The 21,566-nt window shown below is 47.7% G+C and overlaps 10 protein-coding genes across 10 annotated transcripts; 7 read left to right on the top strand and 3 right to left on the bottom strand.

The window, feature by feature from the left end:
* Positions 1-700: 700 nt before the first annotated feature.
* Positions 701-2,202, bottom strand: BT62DRAFT_970590 (ribonuclease H-like protein; the record flags this gene model as incomplete). Its single annotated transcript, XM_043188986.1, has 3 exons — positions 701-783; positions 836-1,622; positions 1,683-2,202. 2 exons carry the CDS (start codon positions 2,200-2,202, stop codon positions 1,198-1,200), a joined length of 945 nt encoding a protein of 314 aa, XP_043038192.1. The 3' UTR covers positions 701-783; positions 836-1,197.
* Positions 2,203-2,355: 153 nt separating this feature from the next.
* Positions 2,356-3,406, bottom strand: BT62DRAFT_933736 (uncharacterized protein). The gene is made up of 3 exons (XM_043186608.1): positions 3,144-3,406; positions 3,077-3,088; positions 2,356-3,019 (listed from the first exon to the last, which is right to left on the bottom strand). Exons 1-3 carry the CDS (start codon positions 3,144-3,146, stop codon positions 2,567-2,569), a joined length of 468 nt encoding a protein of 155 aa, XP_043038191.1. The 5' UTR covers positions 3,147-3,406; the 3' UTR covers positions 2,356-2,566.
* A 34-nt stretch (positions 3,407-3,440) lies between these two features.
* BT62DRAFT_220560 (uncharacterized protein) lies at positions 3,441-4,879 on the top strand. Its single transcript, XM_043180108.1, has 4 exons — positions 3,441-3,793; positions 3,869-3,968; positions 4,033-4,218; positions 4,275-4,879. Exons 1-4 carry the CDS (start codon positions 3,507-3,509, stop codon positions 4,467-4,469), a joined length of 768 nt encoding a protein of 255 aa, XP_043038190.1. The 5' UTR covers positions 3,441-3,506; the 3' UTR covers positions 4,470-4,879.
* Positions 4,866-7,481, top strand: BT62DRAFT_899623 (Acetamidase/Formamidase; the record flags this gene model as incomplete). The annotated part of the gene is made up of 22 exons (XM_043183378.1): positions 4,866-4,910; positions 5,106-5,125; positions 5,176-5,215; positions 5,269-5,290; positions 5,343-5,375; positions 5,427-5,537; positions 5,590-5,624; positions 5,677-5,713; positions 5,767-5,814; positions 5,878-6,178; positions 6,298-6,382; positions 6,491-6,517; positions 6,568-6,645; positions 6,700-6,732; positions 6,787-6,817; positions 6,869-6,899; positions 6,949-7,000; positions 7,058-7,067; positions 7,128-7,142; positions 7,194-7,243; positions 7,296-7,349; positions 7,404-7,481. The coding sequence occupies 22 exons, from the start codon at positions 4,866-4,868 to the stop codon at positions 7,479-7,481; spliced, it is 1,236 nt and encodes a 411-aa protein (XP_043038189.1).
* BT62DRAFT_220884 (uncharacterized protein) lies at positions 7,463-8,312 on the bottom strand. Its single transcript, XM_043180109.1, has 3 exons — positions 8,298-8,312; positions 7,887-8,185; positions 7,463-7,817 (listed from the first exon to the last, which is right to left on the bottom strand). Exons 2-3 carry the CDS (start codon positions 8,097-8,099, stop codon positions 7,557-7,559), a joined length of 474 nt encoding a protein of 157 aa, XP_043038188.1. The 5' UTR covers positions 8,100-8,185; positions 8,298-8,312; the 3' UTR covers positions 7,463-7,556.
* Positions 8,313-9,387: 1,075 nt separating this feature from the next.
* On the top strand, positions 9,388-10,054 carry BT62DRAFT_981488 (uncharacterized protein; the record flags this gene model as incomplete). Its single annotated transcript, XM_043189602.1, has 5 exons — positions 9,388-9,402; positions 9,454-9,607; positions 9,658-9,795; positions 9,848-9,931; positions 9,984-10,054. 5 exons carry the CDS (start codon positions 9,388-9,390, stop codon positions 10,052-10,054), a joined length of 462 nt encoding a protein of 153 aa, XP_043038187.1.
* Positions 10,055-10,750: 696 nt separating this feature from the next.
* On the top strand, positions 10,751-11,929 carry BT62DRAFT_920982 (uncharacterized protein; the record flags this gene model as incomplete). Its single annotated transcript, XM_043184265.1, has 5 exons — positions 10,751-10,880; positions 10,932-11,039; positions 11,097-11,195; positions 11,250-11,695; positions 11,750-11,929. The coding sequence occupies 5 exons, from the start codon at positions 10,751-10,753 to the stop codon at positions 11,927-11,929; spliced, it is 963 nt and encodes a 320-aa protein (XP_043038186.1).
* A 2,999-nt stretch (positions 11,930-14,928) lies between these two features.
* Positions 14,929-16,813, top strand: BT62DRAFT_220141 (uncharacterized protein). The gene is made up of 2 exons (XM_043180107.1): positions 14,929-15,969; positions 16,020-16,813. The coding sequence occupies exons 1-2, from the start codon at positions 15,156-15,158 to the stop codon at positions 16,445-16,447; spliced, it is 1,242 nt and encodes a 413-aa protein (XP_043038185.1). The 5' UTR covers positions 14,929-15,155; the 3' UTR covers positions 16,448-16,813.
* A 445-nt stretch (positions 16,814-17,258) lies between these two features.
* BT62DRAFT_220125 (uncharacterized protein) lies at positions 17,259-19,529 on the top strand. Its single transcript, XM_043180106.1, has 7 exons — positions 17,259-17,305; positions 17,359-17,489; positions 17,540-17,995; positions 18,049-18,687; positions 18,739-18,866; positions 18,923-19,041; positions 19,088-19,529. Exons 3-7 carry the CDS (start codon positions 17,546-17,548, stop codon positions 19,492-19,494), a joined length of 1,743 nt encoding a protein of 580 aa, XP_043038184.1. The 5' UTR covers positions 17,259-17,305; positions 17,359-17,489; positions 17,540-17,545; the 3' UTR covers positions 19,495-19,529.
* A 1,184-nt stretch (positions 19,530-20,713) lies between these two features.
* Positions 20,714-21,556, top strand: BT62DRAFT_1007714 (uncharacterized protein; the record flags this gene model as incomplete). Its single annotated transcript, XM_043177373.1, has 2 exons — positions 20,714-21,064; positions 21,115-21,556. Coding segments are annotated over 2 exons (793 nt in total), but the record flags the coding sequence as incomplete, so codon positions are not given.
* Between the last annotated feature and the right edge of the window lie 10 nt (positions 21,557-21,566).

Below are 21,566 nucleotides of genomic sequence, written 5' to 3'. Positions count from 1 at the left end.
GTCGACGAGCGAGCGGCGTTTCTTGCCGCCAACGTTCTCTCTTTCACTTACTTCCACCGCCATATTGGCCCAGACTCTGGTACATTCTCTAGATTCCGTATCCGCGCGCTTGGAGCTCAGCGTTCAGAACAGTCCTCGTCCCACGAATGACAGCGGGCTACTGCTTGGAGAGTCGAGTTTCGGAATGCACAATCTTCCGAACAATTTACAAGAATCCTTTCAGCTCCATTCTACCTCCCGGGTCCACCTGGACCAGAGTGGTTGTTTCAGAACATGTATGTTAGTTCACCCCGGGTGGTCGAAGGTATAGCAGCGTATTAGCTGGAATGTCTACGTAAGTCTCAGAATTTCTCTTTGTATGTCTCTTTCTACTCCTGTCCTGCTGAAGCTGATTTGCGCGCTTATTGTCTTCGGAAGACTCATTTTCGCAGAGTCCCGAGTGACGAGCTTACGGCTTGAGCATTCACTTCTCGAATCACGTCTTTTTTTTTTTTCGACGGCCTCATTCGACGACAAAATATTTATCCCCTCAACTCTGTGCTTCCGGTTATCTGTATGAGCTCATCTCGAACAGGTGGCTCATTACGGGTGCTCAAGACTGCGACAACTGCTCCAATGACTTGTCAACGTAAGTTTTGTATGCGCCTTAATCCATGTGCTTCTTAACTCTGATACTATATACAAGTTGGCAGTACGGGTGCGAGTGTGCAACACCTGACCACTCAGTCAGGACAACGTTATGTTATCCGGTTCTAGAGAGATTGGGACCATCGTGTTGTGGCGGTAAGGTCTCCTAAGATCATGGTCACACATCATTCTTACTGGGCACCTGAAGAGACGCGTTGCCCGATGACCGGCGCTCATGTCCGTTCTTATTATCCCCATTGTGAGGTTGAACTCTCATAGGACACTGCAGCACAGCTGCATCATATCTATTGGTGTTGTGTTTGAGCAACAGCATGCACGCCCACGCTGATTAGATATCTTGCCGTACCTCTGGACTCGCCTTGGTGCGACGGGCTCGCTGACGCTACCTTTTATTTTCGCAAGAACCCTGACCATATATTACATAGTGCTCGCTTCGATCAGAATGTCAACATACTAACTGCTACTACGACGAAAAATAGGACGAACGGTGCTTTTTTTTTTATCCACAAGCTCAGTACATACACCACCCGAACAACAGAACATGCGAGCTTAACGCCGACGGCCGCGTCTACCACCACCTTTTGAATTGTTGTGCTTTTGCTTGTCGTATGCCTCCTTCCGCAGAATGGCATTGCATACCCAACAATACAACCCTCCCGAGCTGGTGTTTTCGTCGGGAAAACAGTCCACGGATAGAAATCGCCGGCACCCTGCACACCTGTGTGTGGGTTTTCCAGCATCATAATCGATGATGTCCAAAGGCAACAAACAGTGAGAATCGAAATGCCGGTATTTTTCCGGCTTCCCAGCTTCCCAGAACGTGATGTACCGCTCGCTTTGCTCTGGGAGTTCTTCTGTGAGGTAATTTTGGGATTTGAAGTGCTCGTAGACGCTTTCGATGAGTTGTGCATCCTGGGCAGCATATCCGAGTTGCTCTTGCGATAAAGGTCGTTTGAGCCACTTCCTGTGATCGACTGAGCAAAGGTATGTATTAGTTATGGATACGAGATGGGTTTCCATGGTCCACTGACCACTAGCTTTTCTCTCGTCATGTTGTAGATGTTCTCGAGCACAGCGTGCCAGACCCGACAAGCAAATCAACATTTGGTACTCGTCTGGACTTTCCGCGACCATTCTTGGCGGAAGAAAAGCACGAATGCGATCCAACCGCATAGACTCTGTTTCCCCCCGGTCCTGGCGGGAATGCAAATCTGCGAGTTGGAGATCGATGACACCGGCTACGGAAACGGCATATTCATGCCACAGCGCACTATAGTCCATCCTTCCATCAAAGAATATTTTCACGCGCGAGTCATCTTGGAGGAGATCAAAGATTCGCCGCATATTTTTCCTCTTCAGCCTGAGGAGGTCGAATATGTAGATGGGCGCATCGTTGGAAATGGGGGTTATAGTTAGAAGGGATAGACGCCCGCCTCTACAGCCAAGCTGATCACCCTCGCAGTCTACTGCGAGATGGGTGTAGCTGGAGAGAACTGGCACGGCTACTGCTACTTCCCCAGCGTTGTCACATAGGATGTATTCCTTGGATGACATGAGTGGGCAAGGCAGGTTCCTTACACCTTCGCTTCACACGCATGTCCCCTCTGATGTAATGACAAAGCTTGTCACGCGCTTGTACATGACGCGTTGAGATGCTGTGGTGCGAAAAAAACAAGAAAGAAGCAAAGGGGAAGAGAATCTGAATTGGTCTTTACATTCATGTTCGAAGTGTAATGGTAACTGATCAAGGGGCTGGATCTTTCGATGCACTGGCTGTATTGTGAAAAACAGCAATAGACCCGGGATGAGATGATGGAACATGATTCTTGTAAGATTCCTTATCATTACAAGAATAAGGAGGAATAGACTGTCACAACACGATCACTTGGGGGTCTGATTCATGGTGGCTTGCACGATGTCAAGCATGGGACCATGAGCCAGAAAGGCTGGAACAGTACAGCATTACCTCGCTCGGACTCGGGTCTAGTTCCAGAGACGACGACTCTGCCAGTTCGAAGTCAAAGGAACCAAGCCTGGGGACCGAGTCTGGAGGAGGTTCCGAGTTGGGGTGGGGTAAACCCTCGGAGTGGACTAGGAGGAAATCCCATGGGTCGACGAAGAGTAGTGGATCGGGGTCGTCGTTGTCTGGGGGGAAGGACGGTTCCTCCGGCTCTCGCAGAAGTAGTGTGTGCTTTGGGCCCCATACCCATGGTGGTTCGATTTCGTCCTCGGTCGCGGCTGGAGGATGGACGCGGCAGATAGGCGATTGGTTATCCTCCGTTGGTACCTCTTGGACCTGGCCGTGGGGTATATCTTGTACTTGAGCTTGAGCATCCGGGTCGCAGCCCTGATCATGGCTTGGAAATGCGTCCTGTATAAACTTGGTCAGGAAATGTTTTTTGAGACCGATAGATCTGCGCTGGGCCACCTTGTTGAGTGCCTTTAAGGAGAACTTCATTGTGAATCTAAGGGGGGGGGAACTGAAAGAAAGGTACCATCTTATATGGGGCGTCCTGAGTAAGGACTAGTACATAACGGACAGATACATTATTGTCCGTATTGGATTGCAGACCAAAAAAAAGTGGCAATGACGAGAAGCTGAGCCACCCGAGTCACCGATAGGACCATGGCTGGTTGACAACAATACAACATTAGAGCAGATCAGACAAGAATGTACAACTGAATCGTCGACAGATGAGCAGAGAGACAAAAGATTCCTTGATAGGGATCGGCGGACGAGAATTGCAATTGATGTCCTGAACATGAACATGAACATGAGGCAACTCGGTTCAGTACGTAAAGCTCCGCGGACCTTTTTTGTGGGTTATTACCATGACCTCTGACGACCGCCTACTACGATGAGCCTAAGCTGGCTTTCGAGGAACCTCCGTTTCGACGATGCAGACGCCCGTGAGGACAGGGGCCCTCTGCTGGCCTTCATTCGAAGGCCCAGAAAGCTGCGCAAGGCACCGCCACCTGTGCAGCCCAGGTATCCGCGTAATAATCGATTCGCGGCACGACGCAACCTCAAGGCGTCCAAGGTCGTGGAAGGACACGGATATCTGAAAAATGCTTCAGAGTTGATCCATCAGCATCGGGGGTCTTTGGGGTCGAATGTGCCGTCGTTGGATACCAGATGGGCGCAGTGAGCCAACCTTTTTTTGTTTCTTTTTTTTTTTGTTTTCTGGAATCTGAATTGCTAAGTTTATGTTTCCTCTAGGCTTTTTACTGTTGCTCCAGTACTGCGAAAGCTTACCAAAGGTCGGCAGAAGCCGCAGGAGTGGTGTGATAATGCGAGACAGCTTCTTAAGGACGTTCAGGTAAGCTATGTATTGAATCACTGGGAAAATGGAGCGGAAAGTGAAAAAAAAAATTGTAACTTAGAAAAAACTGAGAGATGCGCGTCGGCGGAGTCGCGGATCTGCTTCGATATTCAGTTTCATTTCGTTGGGAAGCACACGTCGGTCCCGAAAACGTACCCCCGCCTCGTCCAATCAGAGCCATTCTACATACCGTTCTCCAAAACACACACCGCGCCATCACCACCACCACCATCAGCCAAGAACTAGGGTGAGTTGTTCTCTCTTGTTTGTTTGTTGATATCGTGACCAACGAGATGATCCCAGGACCCGGCACCGGTCATGTCGCCTTCGTCTTTTCATCATATCGTCGAATTGAAGCCCCTACCGCCAATACCAGATTCTCAAGGTCGTTTCTTTGAGAACTGGAGTTCCGCCTCCGGGTCGCCTCGTCGACACTACCATCGCAGGCTCTTTTTTCCCTCCTCAGATTCCTTAAAGGCGACATCGCCGCGTTTGTAAACAGTTGTAATTTTCCCCCTTCAAGTTGATACCCTCCCCCACACACCAACTTTGTCTGTATTTCAACTTGTGTATCTAGTACTTCTCTGCGTATATGTGCGCTTATTCTCAATGTGTTCCTCTTTATCGTATCCCGTGATGACTTGGACAATCGCCGGCATCTCCTATCGACAACAACTCGCAAGTCTCGGCGACCAACAAGGAAATGGCTCGTAGAGCTGACGAGTCGATGCGTATGTCTTTGTTGTATATGCCGAGTCATTCGTTCAGGTGATGATGGCGATGCTTGACTCGCGTGGATGTGATTCTATTCCAGGGTAGCTTATCATAAAGGCAGCTTCTTGGTGTCATGCGCTCAGGATTCGTTATCTTCTCCCTAACTATTACCTGCTTACTATGGCGACGCAAGCAAACTCTGTCCCGCATCCGACTTTGGTGAAGGTGTGTACAGAAAGTGATTCCATATCAGTTCTTGACACACAGGCCTTTTGTTAGATCGACCCGTTCATGTTCGTGGTTAATCTCCTTGTCCTAAGTATACAACCGCCCATATAGCGAGCGATTGACAGACCGGCCGACCAGCAGAAGGTTTGCACAACATACTAGAAGTAGTCTCTTATCTGACACACTGCAAAGGGTATACATAATCGCTGGCAGTACGTCCCCTCATTCTCAGTTGCCATTATCTTGAAGCAGCTTCTTCTAGCCCGGACATCCCCCCATTTGCGACGGTAAAAACTGGCGAGGTGAGTCGCGCTTCGCTCCTGGGAAAATATGCAGTTCTTCACAGGCTATTTAGGTATTCAAGGTGGAATGTATTGGTATGAGCTCAGCTCCGTATCGCATCTGTCCCTCTGAACTGTCTGGGACAAGACTGGACCGGCGCTCAAATTGGCAACAATGACAGTGAGTTTTATCATGAATGGTGCATGCTATATGCTACTACTTGGTCTGTAGGCAGTGACGATATCAGGGACGTTGATCTCACCAAGATTCATAATCTCTCTGGGCCTATTGCCGTCGAAGGCGCCGAACCAGGCGACTGCTTGGTCGTCGATATTCTCGACGGTGGGGCGTTCTCTCCTATACGGATAACACAATTTGAATATACATTCATCAGTGACACCGTTCGAGAAGATGCCTTGGGGCTTCACCGTACGCCAACTTTCCCTTGATCAAAAACCACCCTGATGTTCCTATTCTATAGGGAATCTTTGAACTTGAAAACGGCGGGGGACTATTCGGTTCGTGCTTTTCCCTACGCACGAGATACAATTTGCTGATACTAGATACCCAGCGCGTGAGTTCAAGAGCCGTGCTGCGAAAGCCATCTGGGACTTCAAAGGTACCCCCGCATAACCTAACCTAATCTTGTCTTTGTCCTGTATCACTGATCGACAGCGCAAAGGCGTGTACGCGACCTCTCGACACATTCCCGGCGTACGTTTTGCAGGGGTCTCGCACCCAGGTCTGATCGGGACCGCACCCTCCGCCGACCTTCTCGCTACGTGGAACAAACGCGAGTGCGGGCTGATTGCAGAGCATGCAGATGCCGTCCCGCCCGTCGCGTATGCGCCGAATCCCGTGGGCGCGTATGTCGGCCAGGATAATCTCGACCCCGAGGTGAGAAAATCGATTATGGAGAATGGGGCTAGGACTGTGCCCGGGAGGGAACATGGGGGGAATTGTGATGTACGTTCAAGCTTCTTGTTTTTTTTTTTTCGCGGACAACAGACTGTTTGACTCGTGGGGATAGATCAAGAACCTATCAAGGTCCTTTGTGACCCATTTTTCCCCCCCTTCTACTTTCTTGATTGGTGTTCTGCAGGGGTTCTCGTTGTTATTTCCCGGTGTTCGTTCCCGGAGCGAATTTGTCGGTCGGTGACTTGCATTTTTCCCAAGGAGATGTACGTGTATCCTGTCAGTTTTATAGTTATAGATATTGATATTGTTCCCCTTGCTAGGGAGAAGTTAAGCGCCAAACTATTTGAATGACCCAGGGCTGAGCCGAATGTCTGCAGCTCGCGTTTTGCGGAGCTATTGAGATGGTATGAGCCGAACCATGTTAGCTCGGGGGGTATTTTATTACAACGTGTAGGCGGGCATCATAACTTTTAGTACCAGCATTATCAAAGGCGGCGTGGAGAAGTTTGCTTTGAAACAGCCCATCTTTATGGTACGTTCCCGGATGTGCTCATTCACTTCAGCAGCTGACCTAGAGCATCGGTAGCCTTCTCCAATCGACCCGTTGTACTCCTCCAAAGTCAAGCACATCGTATCGAATCGCTTTTGGCCTGAGCTAACTTTCCGTATGTAGCTTATCTTTGAGGGAATAAGTGTCGATTATCGTATGTCTGTATCTCCTGTTGGTGCCATTGTTGATCTGATGGCCTTTGCAGATGGAGATGGAAAACAATACAATATGGATGCGTGAGTTATGAGCCGCCTGTCAAATCCTGCATTTCACAGTCCCCAATAGAACCGTGGCATATAAACAGGCAGCTTTGAATGCTATTGCGTATTTGATGAAGGTGATCTAAATTCATGGCCACAGCATCATCAGTCCAGGCTTACGATTATGCTACCAGATTGGATATAGTACGTGCTAACCTCTCTCTAACATCTTTGGATGATATAATGCTCATCTGGTCACCATAGCTCGAGAACAAGCCTGTAAGTCGCTGTTTCACATATGCATGTCGCTTCTACAAACCGAATATCTAGATCTCCTTTTATCGGCAGCCCCAATTGAGAGTCACGTGGGAGCTATAGTCGTACGTTTCTTTTTCACGACTAACCCTCTTGGATGTTTGACATATAAGATAGGATTCTCCCAATGCATGTGTAACCCTGGCATTGCCTACGGGTATTTTCGAGCATGTCAGTATATCGATTCTTGATTCCTCTGATTTTTGATTCTCAGTTGCATTGCAGGATATTCTTCCTAAGCCAGAGGGCCTTACGAAGCATGATTTTGGCCAATGCGCTATCAGGAGTGACGGTGTTATTTGAGATGCAAGATGTTTCTATGTACAATAATCATAAAATTCGATGGTACAAGTGCAAATTTATAAAAATTGTTACAATTTATACATGTAGGACTACCAAATGAAAGAAATCGATATCTTTACACCCTTCAAGTAATCCCTCCAGACGCATGGCTTTGGCAGTAGCGTCGTTGCTGAGAGTACAGCTGAAGATGTCTCCAGTGATGATATCATGGATGTAAATGCTTGAGACATATGTGTTGTCCAGGATCACCCAGACGAGACCAGGAAGCAGTCTGTATTCACTGGTGTTCTTGACTCGGCACTGCACACAAGATAAGGATGGACATCGGTGGCTTATCTGCAAGAAGAGTCAAGGATTAATCTTTGTAATCGTCACATATGAGGTGCTACTCTGGAATGGAAGCACCATGACTGCGACTTGATGTTCGATGCCATCACGAGGGATTGTCCATTTGCCTTTGACAGTGTATGAGTTGGTGAATGGTGTCTCGGTGACCAACACTGATGCCTCGAATGCGGTGGATCCATCGAGGAGAATTACCTCCTCAAATATCTCCTCAGATGCATTGAAGAGCATCTGTAGCGTCTCAGCTTGAGGTCGAGGTGCTGGCACACCCATGCTTGGAAAGGTCAAGTAGGGATGCACTACTTGCCACCTGTTGAGCAGCCGCTTGTGTTAGAATCCAAAGCCTGTAGAAGCAGTAGCTCAGTCTTGACACGTTAGGACATAGAAGGACTATATTAAGTACCTGTAGAGGCAGTAGCTACAGGTCTAATGAGTAACGTATGGACTAGAAGATTAAACGAGATGGCTCACCTCAGTCTCGACACGTTAGGACGTAGAAGGACTGAGGAAAGAGCTGTGTGATGAGGTAAGCCTATAAATACTTGTCCGAGAAACAAAGGAACATCCCCGGTGTTTACCGATGCGTTGTCATGTATCCCAGATGTCAACAGCTTGGCCTAGTACCGATGCCTGACCCACCGAAAATGCACTATCGAATGCCCTAGATGAGGTCATTACTGGGTTTTTGTTGAACAATGGAACAGCTGTATTGGGAATTGATGGAGTTTTATGTATCCAAGTGCCATGCAGGCTGCGGTCTGATCTTGATCTGCTGAAGTTTTGGGATAGTCTTTCTTGACAGGTCATTGGAGGTGTTGAGTGTGATCGCAGCGTCCTTCCAATCTTCTTCAGTACTCTGAGTGACATGATGTTCTATCCAGCCTATGTGAAACATGTGATAAGCATATGTCTCACAACACCTTACAGGTATTCTTACCTTCAGCTCCAGGGGAAAAGTGCGAACTACTTCTGCCTTTGAATATTTGTAAATAGCAGCAGATTTGACAGGAAAATCGGAAGGAAGAATTTGAATCAACATGGTGGTGAACAGTAAAGAGTTTATCTAGAATTCGGAAACTGGCATGTCCCAATAAAGTTCTACAGCTGCAAAATATGTCACAGACTATAAAAGTGCCATGTTGCCGTGATAGCCACTGAAAAGATGTGGAACTGGGAATGTCTCACAGGTTTGATGCTGTTAGAGGGATGGAATAAGATGATGAGTATTAGACATTGTCCATCATGTTACATGTATGTAGTCAGATACTCGTAAATACTCATGGACATCATGAATGATGAAAAGAACGATAAGGGAACAAGAGTTACAAAAGATTAAAAGGTGGAGAACGGTGATGCACTGCATGATTAACGGCGATGAAGCAGGTCAAGGAACAAAAAGAGAAGGATTGAATGCACTGATGCATGATTGCAGAGAAAGAAAACTTGAAAGGGGGGAATGGAATGCAAGTACGACACAAATGGGAGATCGAACTATTTATATACCATGCGAGCGAAGTGGCTGTGATTCTCGTAATTCCCACACCTCTTTTACCTCTTTGACATGGTTCGGTTCAAGGTCAGTGAAATCGTGAAAATAAAGCTGAAGAGGTGCTGGATTTACCAACAGAATCGATGGTTTTTGGTAGAGCTTATCCCAGTATGCGAGCAGCAAAGGGTTTCGACTCGGCTTGATGCAAAACAAATCTGGGCTGCTTTGAAGGAAGGCATTCAAAATTATTTTAGCGATGTAGGCTGGGGTAGTGTAGCAGATTCTTTGACTGGTTTGTTTTATTTTGCCATATGATTTTAATGGTGTTGATAATAGTTCTAGTCAAATATTTCTCGCCAACAACAAATATATGTATTATCCGTGTCGCGAGGGACCACCACCATGTTGCTCGAGGAGGGATCACATTGCTGGATTCGATAAATGGAATCCGGATTGTTCCATATGTTATACACATGTCTGGTTCGTATTCAAATCAAACTGTTGGTACGCGTCTGACACTCTTCTTTGGCAGGTACAATCAAACACGCCCAATTATCCACCATAGAATACAATCGTAAAGTGATAGCTCAGTATCGAGCCAGAGCGCAGACTCCAGGTATATCCTATTCCGATGCTGCTGCTGAAGCATTCGCTCACTTTCTTTTTAGCTTCTTACAAGGATTCCTATGATGAATATTTGGACACCAGTACGCAAGAAATTGAATCATTGCACGACTGAACCATTCCCACGTTCAATTACCTGCCCACCCAAGCATCCTTATTTCGTGGGAGATCGCATTTCCGCAACAAACTTGTCGGTCGCGACTATCGCTATTCCAGCCAATGCCTTCACTGAAGCCTTGCATTGTCGTTTATCGTCTTTTTTCTCATGTGCTTCGATCTTCTTTCCTCTCCGAAACCAATGCTATTCCAGCGGGCCCGTGTAACTTCACTACGACTTTCGAGGCGGATAATGATGCTGTCCTTCAACAGACACCTCTGCGTCCCAGGAGGTCGTCCAGGGAGGGGCTTTTGCCGGCGGCGACAATTTCGAAGGCTTTTGAATCGCCTTCTGAGCACGCCCGGGCCGTATCCGGCTACGATGCGGAGAATATCCGCGGCTCCGCCGCTGTACGATGGCCGCGGGCACCTCCTTTCTTATGAACGCCGCCATTTTTCATCCATCACCTCCCCATACATACTGCTGTATTGACGATGTCTCCAAAATTCCAACCCGCCATTGGTCAGTCCCTTGTTGATGTTAAACAATGAAGATGTTATAAACAAACAACGAAATGCCGATCTCTTGTCACCCTATCTTACGCCCTAGATAGGGCGACTTGTCTTATCTACCGGAAAAGCGAATAGGACAGGGCTAGCATCTATATAGATAGCGTTTCTCGCACTTCATCCGAGGAACCCTAAATTTTGGTCAATGTCTGATCAACCTGTTATCGTCTCACTGTCTGATGCAGAACGTGCTGAAGGGAGATACTCCAAGTGTAGCCTGCAACGAGCAATCGAAGGTTTGAATCGCGATGGTGCGGTCTATTTAGAGAATATCGGTGCGCTGTTTTGTCGAAGGAAGATCATATTCTGAAGCTCATTCGTCATAGTTGATCCTGAACATGTTGAGAAGCTTCGACTTGCGATGCTGGATGAAGCAAAGATCCTGAAGGCCAAGAAGGGGGACGACATCTCCCAGTATAATCAAGGTGTCGCCAGTATGTAATGATTTTGGGCTTATTGTGTACTTGGCGGTCTGAGTCTGAGTCATCAAGCGAACTTCCTTCAGTCTCCTCCACTTGCCACCCGGTCTCTCTTCTTTGAGGACGTATATGCCAATGCATTCGTTCACCAGGTCGTTTCGTACTATTTGGGTAAGTCTGCTGCAGCGCCTCTATTGATTATTGTTCCCACCGGACCGTTTACAGGTCCTTCCGCCTCTTGGTCCTTTATAAGCGGCAACAACGCTAACAAGCAGACCACGGAACGTCAAGACGTGCACAAAGATAGTTCATTCATCCATCCTCTCGCTCCCTCAATCATTATCGCCAACTTCCCTCTCTCTGAATTCACACCGGAGAATGGGTCGACGGAAATGTGGCTTGGTTCCCATGCTACTACTGATCCGGGTGACCAGATGTGGCCTGCGCAGTACCCGACATCACGCGAGCCTCTATGCTTTATCCGTCCTGAGCTCGTCGAGGAGCGCAGGAAATTCCGCCCGCCCATCCAGATTGTATGCAAGCCGGGAGGTGTAATGTTGCGCGATCAGCGTATCTGGCATGCGGGTATGCCTAACACCAGTAATGAGGATAGGATCATGTTGGCTATGATGTTCACCGCGGCTTGGTTCCTTAACGATCGCAAATTCAAGGTATGGTGTTCTTTTCGCATCGCTTTTTGGTAAGATATTGAATATCGATAATAGCTTCCTTACTTCGCGAGGGAGATTCTCGAGTCCAAGCCCTTAGCTGTGACGGTTCAGGCTGAATATGTCAGTGAGGCCGAATGTGAAGAGAGTCTGCATCAATGGGGAAATGGTATCAAGCCATCGGACCCAAACTACCAAAGTCTTTGGGAAAGCGCTCAGCTGAAGAACAAGGCGTAACTAAACTACGTACGTCAGTGAAAGAAACCGCAGCCGCTGTGTGTATGATACATTGTTCTTTAAGTTTTCATGTGCTATTTCGAACACAAGTTTGACATGCACGTCCTCAGTGCAGTCACGCAAGATTGGGTGTCTTCCCTCAGATTTTGTTGCCCAGTTCGCTGGACTCTTACTTCGATACGTACGAGCAGAGGTGTATTCCTTCAAGCTTGTGCTATGGAGTCTCGGTGGTCAACCGAATTTCGATGCAATAGTCTCCGCTGATGAGTGATGACATCCCGCCATTCTGACTCAAGGGACTGACCCAAGGAATCAACTGCGCTTCAGTCAATTGGCTTAGCATTCCGATGCTCGCGCAGATCCGACTCCATGGATGCGGTAGCGCAGCTCGGGGAGCTATCGTTATGTAAAAGTCCAAATTTTACGGCGATATCTAGGCTGGTTATCTCATGGCACAAGCCGAAGGAATGATGCTGTTTGGTGAGTTACATGGTGAATGTCTCAATGTCTCACTGTGTATGAAGATAATGAACGGCGTAGAGAGCAGAGAAATTTGTTGGCGAAGAAACAAATTTACGCTACTTAACGACTGTTTGGGATGTCGATTGTGCCACCCCGCGAGTAGCCGCGCCTTCATTACGCAAGGATACAATGCCATCCATGTTCAGCTGATCATCAGGAGTATGGTAGAGGCTGATGACCTGCACAATCGCGTCCATCTGGGAAAGATGAAAGGTACTTATGAATCGGGAGTCTCGTTGGTGATTTCTACCGTCATTTGTTCATATCTGATCACTATTGTAAGTAGTCGAGGTCAGGTGGGAGAATAGTAGTTGCCTAGAGAGTCGGCCGGGCCCCAAAGAACAGGGCATGCGCCTCGCGGAACAGATGTTCTTCGGAGAGTAGCGAGATTTGCGCGCATTGTACCGAAAGGTGATGCTTTGCCGCCCGGCATGAAGTACTAACTAGGAACACTTAAACCAGGTAAGCGCGAGCTATTCTTCACGAGACTTTGCTCTAACATTGTATCCCTATTCATTAAACTTGATTGAGCATCTGCGCTGTCAGAGATTCCACGCGTGTTTGATGCCTTCGTCTTGAATGCTTATGTACGACGACAGTCCACCGCATAGGTCGCTGTCGAGAGACATGTCGGTCTGTACAGCTCAAGTGCAACATCCACATCTGGCTACACTAACCATGGGCCTTGGCCACCTCAGTATCTTCGATATGCTCACTATGATTCGAAGGTCCCCCTTCCCACCGTATGGACGTATTCTCAACAAGACCAGGGCATTGTTCCCGACGCCGTAGAAGATCATGAAACCTTCTCATCAAGGCAATCACCTTGACAGTTAACCATTTTTTTGCCATGTTCGCCGTTACACAGGAAGGTTTCGGCGATAGAGTAGTAGTCCGTTGGGCACGGGACGTGCGGAGGCACCCCGCGGTTTCTTTTCATTTGAACTATATATGAATCATTTCACTGAATGGATGATTCTATAGGTTGGCCAGGTTACTGGATATTTCCAAGGGCAAACCAGGTGGAAGTAGGGGCGCGTGTTTCTGATTGGCAGATATCTCCGAATTACATTGGGATAAAAGGATAACATGGGACTGCTGTTACTGAGTATTCTCGGTTTCCTTTTTTTTTCATGAAACGTGTACTTCAGTGCCTGTCATTGGCAATCGACCAAGTGCACCCCACGAATACAAACGTTCTTGGTTTCTGAATTAAGGCCTTGTGTCGAATTAAGCCGGAGTGGATTTCAAGACAGGGTCGATACCGACTACCAACTTTACTACAGAAGTATCAAATGACGACTTACCGCCGCAAACTTACTTCCCCGGGAGAACCCTTGTCAATGATCCTGAGAACCACCTATTCTATCCGTTGGACACTATATGTTCACTTCTTTCGCTGCCGGACTAGTAGAGAACACCTCAGCAGACAGGTGAAAATATACGGATCGCAAAGTAATGGCGAACCAGTGCTTGGTATCTTGCTGAGTCTGAAGTCTAGATTTTGCCTACTAAGTATGGAGGATTTACTATCAGAAGGCAAAGAACCGGACCATTTAGCACACTTTTAGCTGGAATGATAGTAGGCGTACCCTCCAGAAGGGCAGAATCAAGTTGGAATCAAGCCATTGATGGATCAAATTAGCTGTTTTAAGCCTCTAGCTAAGATGTTCGAAGTTTGGTCCGCAAGAGTCGGACATTTCGATTTTTATACTCAGAGGACGTGGTGGAATTCAGAAGGCTCTTTGGTCCTCTCTGCCATTCCGATTAATCCTAAGCGAACTTAGGGAAAACCCGATATCGGACCGTAACCGAAGTCACGCGACCGTGGCTGCTAAGTTGACAAGTTTAAGCGCTGCCGCAGTCCGTGGGCCTGTCACCGACTCTAGTATTCTGACTGTAATTGTCCAATTCAAGGCAACTAACATCAGCTTATTCTTTCTTTAACTATTACTGATGAATTCTTAGGTTATTAATGATAAGTCGGTCATGCTTATGACAAGATTGCACTGTTCAAAATCCAGGGTTTTGTCGGTCAAATGCGACCCTTACACGGGACGAACGACCATCGAACTGGGTCCGCTTGTACAAACAAGGACGATAAATGCCTTTCTTCAAGTAATCTGGAATGTTATCATGCCATGCGCCCTAGGAAATACGTTTTCAATTGCCATATCGTTGCGACGCATCTAGCAAGTGATTTAGATGCATTATCTGTCCTTTTGATAGGCACAGTGATGCTCCGTTAGCAATGGCGGAGCTCTAGTCTCAGCTATCCATCCACACGAGTTGGGTTTTCTTTCCCTGTTATCTGATGCTCTCCGGTATCCCCAGTATTCTCCCGCGATGTAATAGTCCAATGACGAAGATCTGAGCGGGAGCCCTTCCGGATCACGGTGGTTAGGGCGATCTGTATGTTCTCCTAGATCTACTCCCACGAACTTGAGTTCGTGCGATTTCGCGTAGATAACACGTCCTTGAGATATCGAAATTACGACTTAACGTCCATGGATCCGTTCTGGAGTTGCGCGTATCTTTGTCCGATGCCTGCCGCGCATGCTGAGGATGCAAGGTGTTAAAGAGCAAAGGCTGTGCAATAGTCCCGTTTTGCGCAAGTTCCAGAAAAAAGGCTTTTGTTTCCATCGCATAATTGTCACACTCACACTTATATTCTAGTGTCCGTCTCCAAGTTTCCATTGTCAATATGCCTATTCGTTCGATCTCGAGGGAAGTAGTCGATACCATTCTCGAGGCACTTGACTCGAATATAGATCGTGAATCTATACGAGCACTCTCACGGGTTTCGAGATCCTTTCGTCCGCACTGCCTACGAATTCTCTTTTCCATACTTTCTTTTCATCCGCCGAGTTCACCCCACTCCCCGAACGCATGTCGAGCCTTCCACAATCTCGTCGAATCGACACCTCATATTCCACCACTTGTACGGACGCTCAATATATGTGAGGGTCTCTGGGATCATTTGTGGATCCCCACGGAGCCGACATTTCCAGGCGTGATGCGGGCCCTTGTTAATGTTACAGACATTAGCATGGTCTTCGTCATATTTTCCTCTCTTCCAGATACCAGTCGCTCAGCCATTACGAGCAAGAAGTTTACCAGAATTCATTTGGATTCTGTACGCTTCGGGTCCGATGACGAGTTTCGGGCGCTGCTGAGGTATTCTTCAGATTCGTTGGAAGTCTTGGATTTAGGGAATATTACCTTTGAATCCAGTACGCGGTCATCGGATGGGTCAACTAGGGATCAGCCTGCTGAAGAGTGTCGTTTGAGCATGTTGATGCTTGACGTACAGTCCGAGGGTGACGCTGAGGTGCTGAATATATTGTTTGGTTCTCGTCCCCCCATTCGAATGGATATGGTCGAAAGACTCTGGCTGAATGAAGTTTGCGTCTCTTCGGATGCAGTAGTGGAGGGGTTGGATAAACTTTGGAACTGCTTGGTCATATCTGACGGCGGTATGCTTGGATCGATTTCGGTTGGGGATTGTCACGGTCTCGGTATGCTTCCTTGCTTCTGGCATTGTAACTGTTTGCTAACATCTCTACAGAGGAAGCCTTGAGATCCGTGCCCCTCAACGGCGTATCTGAGATTTCATTCCTTGTAACTACAACTGGATCCGCCAGGTTTTCACCATCACTACAGTGGTGGTCAAACAATTTCAGCCGCGCCGCTGTAGCCTCAGAAGGCTGGGAACCAGTTGAGATCTCCATCACCCTTCAGTTGGAGACAGGTTCTAGCGTGCCATTAGCTTCGTTGTTCGACAACGAGTCTATTGACGCGTGGGCACACATCGACTCGTCTCTTTGTGGAGTGGGCGTGACTGGCACTCCTGCGGTAGAAGTCAGGATCGCTCTTGATGCGGACCATGAAAATATGTCCGACTTCCTTTTCATGCAGTCTTGGGTACGAAGGCAGCTGCCGATGTTACATCATGGCCGGTCTTTGCAGGTACGGGAGGCCTCGGGGAATTTATGAATATACGGTACTTATAGACACACGGTAAATGGGTTTGTGTCATACGTACTTTATCAAATACTCTACTCTCCTTAACTTTAATAAGGTGCTGATCAAACAGACACACCAGGGACCATAAAGTCGCCATATTTGGATCTCTTACTCGTTGGGTGACTCGCGTCCAATGTAATACGTTCCCCCCACTGAATCTGCTATCATTCCTTAGATAATCTGCTGGCTACTTAGGATTTATTGATCTGGTGTCAAAATTCGCGCTAGCGAGTTGAGCGTAACTTCGGCCGAAGGGATGAATAAGACCCGACGGTTAGACCATTTCAAATCTAGGACTCTCGGAAGTCGGGCCGATACATAAATGTCTGATTATATAATGTCCATAAATTATTTCCAGAAATAATTCGTGGGTTCTGCTTGACAAATCTCCTTTCAATCCTCGACGACCGCCGTCGCAATATACGTGTTGTATAGCCCGGCGAGTTCCAGAGTATATTCGCACAATATTTCTTCTTGCTCTGACCGCTGTTTTCAATAGCTGAAAGGCGTTCAGCTGCAAGGGAAAAGACCACGAGAAGAATCTCATCCTCAGACTTTGCGACCTTTTGGGAAGATACCGAGAGACCTTGCTACATTGCTCAGCGCGTAAAGGTATGTGTTTAGCGCTGGTGTTCTATATATTTCTATTAATGCTGGATAGGCACAGGACTGGAAAGCTTGTGACCGACCCTTCGAAGCGAGTTCGGGAAAGGATTTTACCTGTTTTTCTTTTCGACCACGGCTACGGCGGTACTTTGTAATTACAAGCAGAGTGACCGGATATCTTTCGGTCCCATTTTGCTGATATTACCGTGGCAACGTACGGCGGTGCGTATTTCGTGATTTCATGCTGTAGGCGCTGCTGAGTGCTTAATAGACAGAGAATACATCTCGTTGGTTTGTTGGAATCCGTCACCTTTTGTCCGAGATACCTGACGTGGAGTAACACCACAGGTCCGTTACGTGGCGTAATTGCCATTGACTAGAGTCCCACTTTCTTCACACAGAATCTGTACGTGCTCTTCATTCTCATGAACCGAGTATTTAAACTCTCCTGCTCAGTATAGTATGCCCGCAAAATACTCTCATATCAAAAAGCGCACTCCCATTCCCAAGAAGACCGGAAAGGGCTCCAACAATGGCGGTAATGGCCCCAAGCAAGTACTCAAGCACCGACATCCGTACCGTCCCAATCCCAACGCTGACCGCAGCATAACGCAGGCTATGTCAGCTGTCACTCAGCTTGAACGCGCCATTTCCCGCATCCTGCTCCTCCGTTATGAACAGGACATCGCGCGCCTGTTCTCGACACGTCTTCATGATATCGCTCTTGTGCATCTGCCCACCTTTGTGATGCGTTGCGTGACATTGGGTGGTCCAAGTTGGGCGGCACATAATGCGGACTGTGAAGAAATTAAGGATTTTTTCCGAGCCGCGATCAGCATGGACATGCGTCAAGCTGGTGAAAGGGTTGCAACGAAGAGTGTTTTGTGGAGTTATACGGCGTTGAGACATTTCGTACGCATCGGAGTCTTGTTTTTGCGATACCGACTGACGTACTTTCCTTTCAGGCTATGTCAAACAATGTTGCTATATGTCAGAAACGCGGTCTACATTCGATGAAGCTGCTGCCGCATTATCCGTCTCTGAAGACGCATTTGGATGTGTTGGAGGCGATGCCGCCACCTGTTATGTCTAAACCACCTCATCTAGGGTCTCTCAAGGAGGGAATAGAAGCCCTGGAGGAGGCATGCGAGCACAAATATGCTAGATGGAGCGAGGTGCCGCTAGAGTGGCAGCATGATTGGCGACCCAAGGTGCGATTGGGGTATGAGAAGGTCACCCAGATGCTTTGGCGAGTAGCGCGGGAGTATGATGTACGAGGGTACGGCCAAGTATTGAGGGAGAAGCTGTCCACAAAGTGGTGTGATTGTGGGTGCTCGACGGATCATCTAGGCGAAGTGTGCGAGAAGACTGTGAGGGAGGACGAGGAGGAAAGCGGGGTGCGTTCGGGGAAGCAGAGGGAGTGGGATGGAAGAGGGAGCGGTGTATTTGGTTGGGAGACCGAAGATGAGGAGGATATATGGGAGCTGGAGCTAGATTTCAGTGGCATGGACCCAGAGGACTTAGATGAGGATATCGATCCCAGTATGACTATTGGAGAGATTATGGAGTGGCGGTTCCTCAAAGCTGAGCGAGAGAAGGAGCAGGTGGGTGCACAGGCCATGTCACCAAGTCATAGCTCATGTTCTTCTTACAAGGGTAACACTGCTTTCCGGAGGGGACTATTTGATACAGCGATTACACACTATCAAGTGGCACATAAAATTGAGCCTGAGCTGCCGCATTACCAACTGAATTTAGCTGCCGCGTATCTGAAGCTCAACAAGTACGATTCTGCATGTTTGGTGTCTTTCATAACTGCTCAATCGTCGTTGAATTTAGCTGGATAGAGGCAGAAAAGGCATGCACGAAGGCATTAAGCCAGCACCGTAGCGGAAAGGGATACTTCCGTCGCGCGCGTGCTCGAAGAATGCTCGGGAAAATAGACGACGCTATCAGAGGTGTCTTTGGTGCCCGCTTATCCATGCCGTTTCTGACATCTTCCAGATTTGCGCGCCATACTCAAATTCCAACCGTCAAATAATGACGCCATAACAGAACTACTCGACCTATTACCGCCTGACACCAATGCTCCCAACCCGTCATCCTCTTCGGCAGACCAGCAATACCTCGAGCACCTGCACGAACACCTTGGAATCGCCAAACCCAAATCAATAAAACCCCCGCCCTTTCCTCGTGTCCCAGGCGACAGCCAGAAGCTGAAGATTGTGATACTGCCTACGAATGATGTACCAATATGGGAGCATCATCATGAGGTTACGGAGAAAGGCAAGCAGAAATTGACGATGACGATGAAGACTAATTTGACGCCGAGGGAGGCGGAGATGCAGAAGCTGAGGAGGGAGAATATGGCGTATCCAGGTTGGGATAGGTATGTGGTGAAGAAGGCCTGAGAAGGGTCATTATTTGCTATTTATATATCTACAGTGGATCCCCCCACGTTCATTTAAACATGCCTAGCAATCATCGTTGCAAATACTGTATGTCTATTCTAGTCAATAAGAGTATCCAATAAGCGGAATATTGCATAAAAATTGCACAATATTCATGGGTAAAGTTGAGACACCCCAATATAGTCAGATCGTAACACAAATCACAGATTTGTACCAAGTCAGCGCATCCGTACCTCCTGCCACGAAACTCGACATAAATGTCCTTAAGTAGTAAATGAAGGCTTCTGAAAAAGGATTGCCCCCCCGCATGAGAATTGCGGACAAATTTATTGTTTGACTCAAGGAAAGGGGATCCGCTGTATAAGTCGATTTACGCTAGCCGTTCATGCGGGAAGGACATAATTACCTTGCTTGTCAAGGTCTTTTCTTTTGGGACGACCAGCCCTTCTGCCAGTTTTCCTCCATCTACTAAACACTAGCTTCGAAACATTGGCAATAACTCGTTGCGCCAGCACTGTGTTTTGGTTAACATAATATGGTGTTCGAACTCGGCCGATCTCGTCAAGTTGCTGCACAAAATAGTGCCTTCTACGACCTACTATTTTTCGAAACCTCCTTCTACTTCTGACGATAGTATCAGGGTTTAAGTTATTGACAGGTCCACATTGGTCTTAGTGTGACTCTAGACATGGTTATACATTGGTACAAGAAGCGACAAAAGTGCCATAAAGGACAACTTCAAGGTGGGATGAGTCATTGAATAGCATTGGGTGAGTTAGGGTGACGAACTGTGAGGAGAGCGAATGAGAATTGTGGAATGTGAGATATATAGTAAAGGGATACAACCGAACCTGAAGAGATTAAGAGGAGAGAATTCGATCCAAAGCAAAGTTGTGAAAAAAGTCAAGCCACTGGAAAATGCCGGTTGAACGATCGAGCGGGCCGCTGCTGCCGCAAGTTGATTCTTGAACTTTGCTTTGCTTCAGTCTCTCTTTGTTCTTTCTTCCTACAATTACTGTTTTTTTTTTCATAGAACGCCACTATTTCCTTTGTTGTCTCCCCTCTAGGACACCTTTAAACGTGAGTGGCACAGTGCAATTTCTTCATTTGGGACCAGCCTCGCTTCACACTGAAATCCAATATATAATGGATGAATTGGAGGTCCTCTTCTCTCATCACCTTCTCCCTAATTTCTGCTCTCTTCTCACTTTTTTTCCTAATGTCAGACTCTACCCGTGACGGTGCTCGAACTCCTCCCAACCAACCTGCCGTTGCTCCCAACGCCGACCCCCCCCCGTCAGTTGGACACACTCCGATTAAAAAGAAAGCTGCTGGTCACGGACCGTTTGCTGTCAAAAACCCCACGATGATAGACAGGCGTCTTGAGCTCGCTGAAGGGACGCGTGGCATGGCCCAGGGCCCGATGCCAGCCCGCGACTTTATGAACGAGTTCTTGCCGTGGAACGAAACCACTCCGATGCAATTCAGAAAGCTCCAGCCCAGCAAAGAACGACTGAATAAATTGACGGACATGGCTACCGCTTCCGAAGCCAAAACCTACGAATTATTTGTATGTTCTTCAAGGTAGCCCATGCTACAATTGTCTAATATTTGCTACAGCTCGAAGCTTTCTCCGGCTGGCCTTTTGATCTCAAACCTGAAGACCGACGTCCAAGATATGCACACTGTGTTCTTCAGTGGAATGACAGCCATGCCACCCCGGATAAGTTCTGTGATTCGCTCTCTGTGGACGTCAACGCCGTCGATGTCAGTCGGCCGACTATCAGGCGGTGCGACGCGCGCAAGCTCGATTTCGCTAACGTCGAGACTCACACCGAAATGAAGCCCAAGGTGTGGGATGATCCTTACTGTGACGGAGATGCTGTATCGGACGGCGAAGAAGACGACAATGAAGACATTGAACAATACGAGGGGAATGATGCCTCGGCTGATAAAGTGGAGGATGAGGACAATGGTGCCCAAGCTGACGAATGCGAAGAAGACTATCTGCCTGAAGATCTGGGAGAACTTGACGTTGCAAATGACGAAGATCCCAAGAAAGGTATGGCTGG

Source organism: Guyanagaster necrorhizus (assembly GCF_019112545.1).
Source record: "Guyanagaster necrorhizus MCA 3950 unplaced genomic scaffold BT62scaffold_17, whole genome shotgun sequence".
NCBI classification, from domain to species: domain Eukaryota; kingdom Fungi; phylum Basidiomycota; class Agaricomycetes; order Agaricales; family Physalacriaceae; genus Guyanagaster; species Guyanagaster necrorhizus.
Note: the sequence above shows the minus strand (reverse complement) of the source record. Positions and strands in the feature narration are given on the sequence as shown.